Below are 13,187 nucleotides of genomic sequence, written 5' to 3'. Positions count from 1 at the left end.
TTTAATATATATAATAATGTTAATATTAACACCAGCAAATCAACACATTAGATGCATTTTTATTAGAGCCTTTTTAGTGTACAACATGAGTAAGAGGAAAATCATTTCTCCTTAACCAATACTTTGCACAGCTGTAGTAAAATATTTTAGACTTAAGGGATTACAATTCTTAGAAGTTGGGGATCAAGTAAACAAGCTCTAACTTCTTGAATTCTAGTTGACTCCTTAAAATAGTAACCAGCTCTCATTAGTATCTTAACTTTCTTCAAGACCATGTTTAATTGTTGCTTAGGTCTTTAGCTCTGAAACACAGTATTTCAATCAATATCCACTAATTCCACTTCAAAGATGAGTTTTGCATTTGGTGGAATTCTGTTTAAAGGTCAAGGTATAAATTTGATTAAAAACTGTCTCCCCTAATTACGAAAGGCCTAATCTAAAAATAAAGTATATAAACTGAATATTGGTAATAAACACCAATAGCAAGGACTTTATTTGAATCGGAGGCTAATACATACAGCCTAAAGTTTCTAAAATGTTATCTTTGTGAATGGAGATCATGACTGATCAGTAGTCTTACCTAGGTAAATTAACTAGCTAACTAGTACTTAACTACTTCTTGTGGATGCCTCACGAGTACTCTCAAATTAGTGGTCATTGAATAAAGATTTGCTAGTTCAGTACTCAAAAAGTTAAGCTGGGTTTAAATACTACATTAAATTTCATATGAAGCAGTATATATTTGCTTTGAATTTAAGATGCTGTGGTTCTGTGGTGTTTATTTCACAACTGGTTTTGATATTCATATGGTCGGCCTGAAGTTATACTGTAGCACAAAATTACAAGGAGCCAGACTTACAGCCTATAATTTACCAATTATTTGTGATTTAGGCATGTTAAAGTAAACTCTTCAAATATTAAAAAAATTTCAAAGATGAAACAACATAGTTTAAGTCTTGAAAATTAAGATCTGGGATAAGAATGTGAAAATAAGTAGATTCTAGCTCAAGTTTGAATATTTTGTGCCAATTGAAAATGTCTATATTGGAAGAATTGTGACAAAAGAATCTAAATATTAGGAAGATCAGTCAGGATAGAATTAATTACTGGTTTGGTGGTTAATCTAGACAGTGTCTTTCAAAAGTTCAGGTGATAACCTCTTAGTGTTTAATTACAAAGGAAAAAAGGATACTTAGCATCGGGTTGTCCTTTCTTTCCATAAGCCCATTCTGGTTCAATTTCCAGTCGAGCCTTTTCTCCTTTACTCATAGTCAAGAGTGCTTCATCCCACTGAGGGCAAGAACATAAAATCAAAACTAATAAATGATATTTCACAAAAAAAAAGGCAAAACCAGAAAACAGGCTAGATTATATGCCAAGAAAATATTACTACTGGATTTCATTATGTACTAAAGTACTGTACTTAACTGAATCACCAAATCTGTCCATTTTCTGGGTTAAAAACAAACAAACAAAAAGCCATAATTGTATCTGAGAAAAGAAACACTATTAAGTACTATGTTTTGGAATAGAGTATAAATGAGAAAACTGAATGTTTGCATTCCTCAAATATGATATGTGAAAGTACTTTTGCAAATGTAACATCATACAATAGAAACCAGTTGATTATCACCACTATTATTAAAAATTTGCCACACTTTTCTATCAAAGGAAAACTTCTGAATTAAGTTTACAGTGATAAACTAAAAAGTACTTACTCTAAAACATCTTAAAAATTACCAAATGGTAACACTGGAATCACTATAGCACATTAAATTAGCTACATGTTGGAGTGTTACAATCTTGCAGAAAATAAAAGGAACTGTCCAAAGAAATATATCTGGATTGCTGCTCTGTTGTCCAAATTGAGATCTTAAAGCCAGTTACCAAAATGGCTAATACAACATAAGGATGCAGCATAGACTAGAATACACTTACCTAGTAAGCAAATTAGTTCTGGAAATAGAAAAATAGATTGACTTGATATATAGCTAACATATATGGCATTAGGAGTTAAGATTATTCTCAACCAACTTTGGGCTCTGATATAACGGAGTCATACTGAGGAGATATCCTAGAGCACAAAGAATAGTAATCTGGCTACAGCATGAAAATCTGGGTATAGTTGATAATTGTTCCTTTCTGCTCTTACATACAAAAGTGGGTAAGAACATGAATGCCTGTTTGAAGTATTTTGTGTTTGGACAAACTTCTGCTTCCATCTGTACATCAAAGAAACAAGTATTTCACCTTTTTTTGATGCTATGTAAATTGTACAACAGCTAAAATATAAGAACTTTAAAGATAAAGTTAGAAAGCCCAACATTTTGACAAAGAATTAATTTAGAACAAAAGGGTAAGTTGAGGAAGGAAAATATCTTGAGTCCCTACTATGTCACATGCTTTATCAGTAATCTGTGAAGTAGTTTATAGACCCCATTTTTTAAATGGGGAAACACGACCAGAGATCTAAACATGTACCAGATCAGGAAGGCAATGACAGTATCTCAAATTTCAGACTCTGAAGATTTGTTTCTTTTTTTCCCCATAATATTCCCAATCCTAGTTACGGCACCATACCATAGGAAGTGTGTGCCAGAAAATCTATTGATGCATTGCCATTTTCTACTTACTCCTCTGATAACTTTGCCTATTCCAACCTTAAAACTTAAAGGCTTGGCACTTTTCTTCTTCTTTGAACCTGTAAAACAGATTTTCCTTATAATTAATGATGAAATAAGGTTGAAATTGAAAAAAAGTGGCTTAAATATTCAAACTGATTACAGTTTTTACCATATGATTCATTTGTAAAGAAAAATTCAGAAAACTGCATAAATTTTCAAGAAAATTCTGGATGTACATATTATGATATAAATAGGGGAGAGGAAAAGGACCAAGAGAATAGCTTATTATTCTGTATTTCATTCTAAATATTTTGAGGCATTAACCAAACAAGTTTAGGCTAAGCTTTACTTTTTGCTTTCTAATGACCAAGAGGTGTTTATTCGTCCAGCCAATAAGCAGTGAACTAAAGACCTCTTTCCAAGTAAATCTGAGGTGCAACGACTTCTAGAAAGAATTGACAGCCAAGAAAGAGGTACTGCCAACCACTCATTTACCATACAAATAGTTTGCAATGCAGTAAAGCCAGAAATGTAAAATTACATTTAGACTTACTGGTTTGAATATTAGTATCAAAAATAGTGCCGTCCTGTAGAGTTCCTGTATACCAGCAATGAACAACATCTCCCTTTTTCGGGAAGTTGGTTTTATCTCCTTTTTTAAGAATGGATTTTGTATATTTTGGTGGGCCCTTAAACAAAGCACATCAGTAGTTATTAATGCATGTCTTGTTTTTAGAATGATAGCAACACTTATCAAACCATCTGTGACGTAAGTCTGGTCACAAAATTTTATAGATTTAACTATTGTGTCTTTATTTTACCTCTGAGTAAAAAAAATCACTATTTCAAGTCTGTAATGTGAATATTAATAATTAGCATATCTGTAATTTCAAATACCTTTTACCTTCTTTGGAAACCATGCTCTGTTGAAAGGTTTTCATGCTCTACTGTTAAACTGGCTTCAATAAACTAGAAAATAAATCCAGTTACTCCAAGGTTAGGTATAGCCTTACTATTTAATTTTTTAAAAATCTTAAAGGCTCTAAATAAAACATTGTGATATGTTTTTCAAAGACTTGAGTTATCCTGGCACCAATAATTTACTAAGATTTTTTAGTATATCCAATTAGAATGACTATAGTACTGTGTGTTCCTGAACTTAAAAATTTTAAGTTCGCACAATTAATAAAATCATAGCAGTTTGTATAAGGCAACAGGTTTATCAGAATCTTAAAAATAAAAGCCGAAGGTTAAATCTGTGGTGACTCATATATGTGGGAAAAGCAATTTCTTAAACACATAGAATTTTATTCTACAGGACATATAATAGGAAATAAAGATCAAATATCTGTTATTTACTAGTCACTTAACACTAACCATCACACTTATTCCTTACAATCCTATGAAAGAGGTATTACCTATTTTCATTTTTGCAGATGATGAGAGGAAGGTTCAGATTATTTGTACAATGGAGCTAATGAGTAGTAAATAATATGAACTTGGGGTTGTCTCACTCCTAAAGCTCCTGTTCTTCCCATTAAACTAAAACATCTCAAATAATCGTGATAATTATAGTCAACATCTGTATTGATAATAACAGTTAAAATAGTTAACATCTGCTAAGTGTTACTTATGTTCCTGTACTAGGCACTTAACCCCAAATGCTTTGCATGAATTAAGTAAATTAACTTTAATTAACCTTACCTTATGGAGTAGTTACTAACGTTAGCCCTTTTTTTTTTTTAACCCCGAAAGATCTATTTATATTATTTATTAAGTACTGGGGTGTAGGAGGGATTGGGAAGGGGTGGGGTGACAGGATTCATGAGACAGGATATAGCAAAACAGTCAGTGCTCTGAAATACACTGCTGAGGGGAATAGTAGGTGAGACAGAAGAGGTCTGAATGCCATGTGGGTCACCTCCCTGACCAGAGATGGAACTTGTGCTGCAGTGGTTGGTGATAGTTTAATATTGCTGTCTTTAAGCCTTGCACCACCAGGGAGGCCCTGTTATCCCTCTTTTACAGATAAGGAAACACCATATGAAGTGATTAAGTAATAAAGAAGACCCTCCAGGGCCCTCCCTGGTGGCAATGGGCTAGGATGCAGCACTGCAAGCTAGCTGCAGCCGCTTCAACATAAGTTCAATCCCCGGCCAGGGAGGCGATCCATATGGTGCAGCAGACCTCTCCTGTCTTGCATGCTGCTCCTCTTGGCAGTGTACTTCCTCAGTCTGCCTGTTCTGCTCCCCACTCTGTCTCTGGTGAATCCTCTCACCAACCCTGCCACCTCTGGCTTGTACCCCAGTTCTGTATGCATAAATAAATCTTAAAAAATAAATAAATAATAAAAAGGGGGGGAAAAAGCAAATTTAAAGATAAAAAATACAGTTGACAAATTTAAATTTAAAAGCCACAAAATGACATGAATATATCCATTACATGTGAATATCAGAGTATCTTTAAGACTTAAACTATATGTAACCATTTGAATGGATAACATATTAATAATCATACTTTCAATGTTAATACCATTCTGTTGTTTTCCCATTTTCTGTCCTAAATTGCCCTGGTATATATTAATTTACATTAGTTTCAGAATAATGCAAAGACATATTTACTTGCTGGGTGTGGTTCAGTTTTAGATGTGAAGGTGCCAACCTGTCTACTGATAGCTTCCTCTTTCAGTGTTTCACTAAGATCTCTAACACAACACTCATTCCTTGGCATTAACACTGTAATATATGAAGAGGAGATCTAACTTAAGTTTGGGAAACACTAGCTTAAAGTGAAATGTGTCTTTATTCTGTATGACTTCTCAGAGCTATTGCCAGCTAAAATGCAGTATGACCTTTCAAGCAGGAGTCATACGGTACAGATGTTGATACCAGCCAGGAAACAATGTGGGACTTCTTGGGACCTACAGGGACAAAGATATTTTGCTCTGGTTATTTAATGATTTTGGTTCTTCATTTCATGAACCTGACTGGTTTAGGATGTTAGGTCTATCAGTCACAAGGTTGCTTATCTTGGAGTTATATGTTTGAACAGACTTCATTTTTAGGTAATTTCCTGGCCCTGAAGTAATTTCTTAGTTCAAAGTGATGAAAAGAACTACATTCCCAAGATTGGGTCTGAAATAGATAATTCTAGCATCAGAGATAAAGGAGCTTTATGTGAGAGTAATCATTATATTTGGACTTAACTAGATAACATTATAACTTCTAAAAATAGGCATGTATTTATGCCTATGAAATATTTGAGCATGTTCTGTGTGTTAAAAATTGGGGGTACATGGGTGAACTGGTATACACAGTTCTTGCTCTTTCTACTGGAGAATACAGACATATGTATAATTACATATAATAGGGTGTTCAGCTGGGAATGACACAGTGGCCTAACCCACAGTAGACTGTAAACTGGGAGAGGTTTCACTGAAGTAGTGTTTAAGTTATATCCAGCAGGACAAGAGAAGGTTCAGAACAAAGAACAATATTTTTATAGGGAATAGGAACTTGAAAATAGTATAGTCCACAAGGAGAGTATAGTATAGTCCAATCAAGGAGAGAATGGCATAAGATTTGGAAGCCATAGCACATGTTAAGAATATCATTATTGATTATTCTCACTGATAATAAGCCTTCTAGTGACAAGCTGAGCTTGTCAGAAGTGACAAGATGTTAATCAGTTCAGCTCTACTGACAGTTCTAAGTAGCTATATTTAGCTCTACTAAGCTGTTCATTTGCAGAAATGGTGTATCTGGGCTTCAAACCTTTGTAACAAAATATAAAATATGGGCTAGGAAAGATGAGACAGATTAACCCATACCCTACAGTCAGGGCTGCTCTATATATAATATATTGCCAAGTACACCACGTACATTAGAAAAAGCTAAAAATAATCAAAAGGAAGTTTCCTTCACACAGTCCAATTTGGCCATAGAATTGGGGCTTTAAAATAGCTTTAAAAATTAAGTGTGGTGACACATAGATGCAATACAAAATACAAAGCTAGAGGTATTTCATAAGAAAGCTCACTAACTGTAAAATGCTTATCTTAGCTTTTTTTTTTTTTAACTGAGTGATTTAACACACCCCCAGTCTTGATTCATTTGAGAGTGGCCATACTTAACTACTCTTTACTATGTGAAACCAGCATCATATATACTTCTCTCAAATTCACAACACGAAAAAACAAACCAAAAAAACCCAAAAAACATAAACAAACCTCATCCAGAGTTTCTTCAGACTTGGTTTCTTTGGGCTTATCTTCATTAAGCTTCACATTTTTCACCTGCTCGGACACTTTACTTATACTTTCAGTACCCTTGAAACGCTGTAAGGAATGAAAATGTCCTAATGTTTATCATATTCAGGACATGCTAAAGAGCTAGGATGCATGTCTAGATTTAGCCTATCAAGTGAGTATTACACCATGAATATAAGTGATCTCAGACAAATGTAAATAAATGGAAACTGCCTGAGAACAAATTAAGAATCATAAGTATTTTAATCAACAATTATCACCTTCAAACTATCTCAATGTAACTTCTGAAACAAGAAACATGTGGCTCTCCCTCATGGCACAATGAATTAAAGAGCAGTACTATGAAGCTATCTGTAGCCACTGCAGCTAGAATTTGATGCCCAGCCAGGGAGGTGATCCACGTGGTGTGGCAGACCTCTCCTGACCCGCCTGCTGCTTCCCTCAGCAGTGTACTTCAGTACATTTGCATATTCTGCTCCCCACTCTGACTCTGGTGAATCCTCTCACCCCCCTGCACCTCTGGCATGTATCCCAATTCTTGTATGCAGAAATAAATCTTTTAAAAAAAGACACATGTTTTAGAAAGGCTGATGCAAAGAGATGAGTACTACCCAATCAACTCTTTAATAAATTTTTTTCTGTGGAAGATGGTTATTTCATAGTGAATAAAAATTAGGGAGTTTCTTTGTTTTCCTAACAGAAAACATTTTAATTTATAACTTTTCAATGCCCTTAGGAATTTATCACCTTAATTTAATAGATGCTATTATGACTTACTTTTAAAAATCTGGTTCCTTTGAAAGGAACATTAGGAATACAATTTGTAAAATGATAGTCTGGTAACAAAATGCAATGATACTCACCTTACTTTCAAAAAGATGGTTATAGGCTGTAACCAAATGGTCCTTGTTAGCTGTCTTGGCCACATTTTTAATGTTTCCTAATAATTTATGTTCTGCAAGAAACTATAAAGAAAAAAGACAGCTAGTCAACATAATTTCTCTGATGTTATAAGGGCCTAAAATTATTATAAAGTGACCTTTTATTATTAATAATTACGTTTTCAATAGTACTAGTTATGATAACAGAAACGAAATAATTATTTTTACTTTATTTCATAGTAACAAAAAAGATTTAAGGAAGCTTCAAAAAAATACATTGGCTATTTATAGGACTTATCCACAGATTGGCATGGTATTATGCAAGGGTTACAATGAGGCATACTAGTCCTTTTCCCATCATGGAACATACAGAAAAGAATGTTTACATACAGCAAGAATACTTTGATAATTGGAAGAAGCTCCTGATAAGATGTTACCTCATCCTGGCCCAGAAGCCACCAGACATGTTGGGCATAGCTCTCTTGACATATTTGTGACCCAATCTTAGCGGAATGGGAAGCATTGGTGTACAATGCTGGATGTCTAATACTTCTGTGGCACATCTGTGAAGTCAGATCACCTGGGTTAAAGTCCTAGCTGTCTGATCTTCGACAAGGAATAAGCTTTCCCAAAGATATAATGCAAGATTAATCTATGACAGAGGATTGTTGTCAGGATAAATCTAAGTTCATTTAGTGTACTTTGCATAGAGCCTGTCACATATTAAGAACTCAAAATAACTATTATAATTAATAAAATAATTCAATAACTCAGAATAACAGAATTCCGAGTAGAAAACTAATTCAGCAAATGGACATCGAAATACTACTACTGAAATATCAAGTCACCAAAATCATAATGTGGGGATTTTATTAACTTGTCTTTTTAATTTTATTCTGTTTCTTTTCTAACTTCTGGTCCTTGCTTGATCTCTCACTTTATTAACTTTCTCAAATTTGTCTCTGGCATCTTCTAACTTTTTGAAAAAAGTTTTTCCTAACACTTTTTTACTTTTTCACTCCATAGAGAAAAATAATGAAGGTTATTCAGATTAAACAGAAGTAATCAGTTGCTTTTTGGCACACTTGTGATTGCTTTTGCAGGGTTTCACAGAAATATTAAAAATATGAACATCTCTTCAATAATTTAGGATCAATAAGATAATGACTTTTAATTAAAGGTTGAAATATATGAATGAATACTGGAAAAATGCTCTTTAAAGATTAATGTTATAAGAATAGTGTGATAATCCAAGTCTCTTGAAAGTAAACCACATGAGTCAGTGTTAGAATCCATATGAAATAGTTTCATAAGAATTTGATGAAGTGCAGTATTTAAAATACTCATTAATAATATGGCTACTCTATTATAATTAAAACATGAACTGGCTTAGTTGAAAATAATTTCACTACAATGGTATAAAAACTACTTTTACCATCCCTGAGATAGGATCTCTTTCTTGTTTCCACCAGTCAGCACAGTTCTTGCTACAGGTCTTGTATAAATATTTGTTGATTTCAGAGTAATTATTCAGGAGTATGGAACTAGATTTTAAGAGAATTATATCGCCTGTGCAAGACCCATCAAAACGAAAATAAACTACAATCCCCTTATTAGAACCCAGAACCCAATTTTTCCAAATGCAAATCTCGAACTTAAAACCACATACAGACTGCTGCTTCTATTTCCATTTAGTGGGTGATGCCACATGCATAGCAAATTGTACCAATTGTTCGGCGATTTAAGAGTTATGAACGGCTTTAATTTCTTAAGGAAAAAAGTATGACAAAAATAACTTGTGACTAAATACAGGAGGTTAAGATGGAGACTATCCTGAAAAATGGGGAGCAGACAGTATAAAGGACCAAATAGATTTCTTAGTTTATAAATACGGGAGACCACCCCGCAAGAAACGGCATATAACTCCGTATATAAAGGTGGAAAGACCCTTTATTTAAAAGGTGGTTATTTTAAAACGCAATCTATGGATTTAAAATCACGCATTAGTGCTCAGTATTTAAAATGAGGAGAAAAGCAAATCCCACAGAAATGTTCATATCCCTTCTCATTTCTTGAACATGCCGCATTCCCCTTCAGAGGTTGCATCCAAGCCCCTGATAGTCAGAGGCTGCCCGCTCCACCCCCAATATTTCGTTTCCTTTCTTCCCCTCAAGGGCTGCACCCTCACTTGAGAATCTCAGTGAGGTTCTCATTCTGTGATTGCTGCACGCGAACCCCAGGAGATAAAGCTACTCCCCCAGCTCACGCAGGGCCGGCCCCGGGGCGGGAGCGTGGCTCCCCAGCGCACGCGGGCCTGCGCGGGCCTTCCAGGCCACAGGCCGCGGGAGGACGAGGGCGGGGGGCACAGAGGAATACCGAATGTACGGTCAACTCCAGGGGGGGTGAGGCATCCCTCTGCCGCATCAGCCCGGCCGCCCCGCTGCCTGTATTACCGAATCTGAACCGTGGTCCTGCAGAAACTTGATAATGTCTTTCTTGGGTAGCTGCTCGCTGCGCAGCTGCTCCACGGTCCAGGCCCGCTGCGGAACGGCCGCCGCCATCTTCCCCCGCTGCCTCTGCTTTACTGAGCCAGCCCGCCGGGGTTGGACATCGCCCCGCCCCGGGGCGTGGCCGGCCCTCAGGGGCTGGGGGCGTGGACCTGCTCCTCACTGCTGGCGGGGGACTGGTCTGGTCCTCCAGTGACGTCAACACCGTGCTCCGGGGGCTTTGTGGAGCGGGGTAAAATAAGCCGCTTGTGGCGCGGTGGCTAACTACGCAAGCCGTGGAAATCCTGTGAGGCGACCTCTGTTGGTAGTGCCATATTCCCGCTTGCTTACTACGGAGGGTGGCTTTACCTTTAAAATTTAAAGAAGACTCAGTTCAGGTGTTGGACCTGTATTGAACCAAGCTAATGCCATTTTGTGCTAACTGCCTTTTCTGCTTCTGTATCCTTTTTGCTGCTTGCTGAGATAGGAAATTCCCCAAATAACTGTGCTGTAAGAGGAAGAATACTTGTAAAATTGATTAAATTACCACCTTCAACAAGACCAGGATATGGGTCATATGATCGGCTCATATGATCCTAGGGCCCACTGCAAGAATGTTACCTCTGTAAAAACTAAGTTTCATTTCCTTGCCTGTAGTGTATAAAAACTGGTTTCTGTAACTGCTCTGGGCCACACTCTCTAGAGGGTATTGGGGTATTCTGAAGCCCAAATGAAATCTTGAATCTCTGTCTCCACGTTCGTTGCCTGACTGCTTTCTTCTAGCGGCTCCAACATTTGGTGCGTTGGCCGGGAAGGTCAAGACTCAGCCTGAAACAGGGTTGCCCCCTCTTCCTCTGATATCAGTGGCGGACAGCAGCAGGCAGGCGGAGGTAAGAGGACAGACAGGCTGCTGGTTCAGGTGGCGCCTGGGTTTATGTCTCCGTTGGATCAGTCAGATGCGACTGGGAGATACCTAGACAGGCAGGATCCCGGGACGCTGGGCTTGCCCTAGGAAAGGTTTTCAGGTTCGGTGGGTCGACCTGAAGATATCCACACCGGTTGTGGGAACCTACTAGTTCTATTTGAGAATTCTCTTTGCCTCCATGTTGTCTGTCTGGTCCTTTTTGTTTCGTTTTTGTGTGTGACCTTAAATGATAGAGGAAGGAATTACAAGGGAAGACATCATCTGGTGCCCACCAACATAGTATCTCCGTGTCCTTGGTGAGATTTCCCCAGTTTCCAGTTCTTATGTTCTTTCTCTAAGAGGAGTTGGTGTTCGATGACTGCCTGGCTATCTTGCAGGTACTAAGAGGCTCTGGCCAAGGCTGTTCTTTGGCGAATCCTAAAACATGCAGGAACAGTCTTCCAGTTGACTTAGGCCCAACCAGGTGAACGCCTCATGCCTCTCTCTTTGCCGCACTATCTTGCTGATCTTTCTCAGTCGAGCCACCATTCCAGTCTTACCTTGGGAAGAGAGCTGGCTCCTGAGCTCTAAATTCAACCAGGTCTCATTCACACGGCAAAAAAAATTGTGGGCATGGGTCAGCCATGTAAGAGGCCAGTGGGGCCGGCTGCCACTTTCTAGAAGACTCCCATGACAGGATAAGCTGGTGTGCATCCCGGGTTAGTTCTAGTACTGCCAGCCAGAAGACAAAGGGTGCATTCCACATGTCCCAACCCGCAGCTTGCCACTTTTTAGGATTAAAATTGAGACCTGGACCTGCTTTCTACAACCTCTTCCCTAACCCTGACCGCACCTTTCACTATTGCCTTTGTCACTATGCTCAACTTCAACTGTGAACTCTAAGTAGCCGGCAACCCATACAGCTTTTTCTTACCCAGACGGAGCTTCCCCTCTGGAAGCAAATATTCTCCCCTTGTTATGGGGACCAGATTTCTTCTTCTTGTTTAAGTGGACCCAAGCCTTTAACTTGAGGTTCAACTTGAAACGTTCTTGCTATACCTGCTTAAGACAAATCCAGAACTAGGATTCTAGTCCTACACTTTAAATTATCTTCTTAGATGTCATAGGGATTCTTTGTTAACTGGGATTGAGCTCAACTGTAGGTGGACCAAATGCAAGCTATCTTTCTTGAGAAAAAACTTTCTAGACAAAAAGACTTTCTAGAAAGTCTAAAGTCTAAAAACTTTCTAGACAAAAAGACATAATAGTCTTTCCACCCAGAAAAGAAAATGGCAGGGACATATAGCAGGTAGTGGCCTGGGTACTCCCAGGCCCAGGGAAATTCCTCCTTAAAAATAAGGATGCTCACAAAATAGGAGCACTCCCTGGGGGCATGCCCAGGGCTGCCCCCATTCCTTCAGGTACTTACTCATCTGGGATGAAGTCTGTTCCCTTCATTCCCTCAGACTACTTTGGGCTCTCTCTGACTCACTTTTGTAATTCTAGCTAAAGTCCTTCATACTAACCCAAAAGGCATAACTACCCTGGCTGACATGTATGGGACTCCCCATTGTTCTCAGCTAGCAGCTGCCTGGACCTTTGTTCCAGTGCTGAGATCATTGGTATGTCCACCACCCAGCCAGGGGAACTGGTTCTTTTTTCACATCTTGATATAGTCTCCTGGTCTATTCCATAGTGAAAATCTCTAATTTTGCTGTGTCCTCCACTTTTAAGATCTGCTCAAATTACTTTGGCCTTACTAACAGTCAAAGTCTATTATATAGGGTGCTATATTGGTTAACAGACAAGATTTTATTCTATTGCTCTCTTGATCCCATGGTCTGTAAGTTCAATGTTCTTTTGTTTCAGGGAACTAGTTCCATGCCTGGGTTGGAAAAACAAAAATATAAAGCATTCCTAGGTTTTCTCTGCTTATCTTAGTTATCTTGAAACTCTTGTCTGTGATTCTAGGTCTTCTGTAATGGTTGAAACTGGATACTGGTTCTATGTAAAATATTTTAACTT

At 37.7% G+C, this 13,187-nt stretch overlaps 1 protein-coding gene across 1 annotated transcript; it reads right to left on the bottom strand.

Annotated features, from left to right (window-relative positions):
- Nucleotides 1-39: 39 nt before the first annotated feature.
- Nucleotides 40-10,443, bottom strand: FKBP3 (FK506 binding protein 3, 25kDa). The gene is made up of 7 exons (XM_004681905.2): nt 10,226-10,443; nt 7,755-7,856; nt 6,853-6,960; nt 3,178-3,313; nt 2,634-2,701; nt 1,193-1,290; nt 40-372 (listed from the first exon to the last, which is right to left on the bottom strand). Exons 1-7 carry the CDS (start codon nt 10,331-10,333, stop codon nt 318-320), a joined length of 675 nt encoding a protein of 224 aa, XP_004681962.1. The 5' UTR covers nt 10,334-10,443; the 3' UTR covers nt 40-317.
- Between the last annotated feature and the right edge of the window lie 2,744 nt (nt 10,444-13,187).

This window comes from Condylura cristata, unplaced genomic scaffold (genome assembly GCF_000260355.1).
Source record: "Condylura cristata isolate star-nosed mole 26May11 unplaced genomic scaffold, ConCri1.0 scaffold00013, whole genome shotgun sequence".
Taxonomy (NCBI): domain Eukaryota; kingdom Metazoa; phylum Chordata; class Mammalia; order Eulipotyphla; family Talpidae; genus Condylura; species Condylura cristata.
The sequence above is the reverse complement of the archived record's forward strand: the minus strand, read 5'-3'. Positions and strand labels throughout refer to the sequence as shown.

Coding starts and splice junctions, on each gene's coding strand:
- FKBP3 (XM_004681905.2), bottom strand. CDS start 10,333: ATGGCGGCGGCCGTTCCGCAGCGGGCCTGGACCGTGGAGCAGCTGCGC. Junction 2,702..3,177: donor TGATACTAATATTCAAACCA/GTAAGTCTAAAT, acceptor TCTGTTTTACAG/GTTCAAAGAAGAAGAAAAGT. Junction 373..1,192: donor AAAGGACAACCCGATGCTAA/GTATCCTTTTTT, acceptor ACCTTTAAACAG/AATTCCACCAAATGCAAAAC.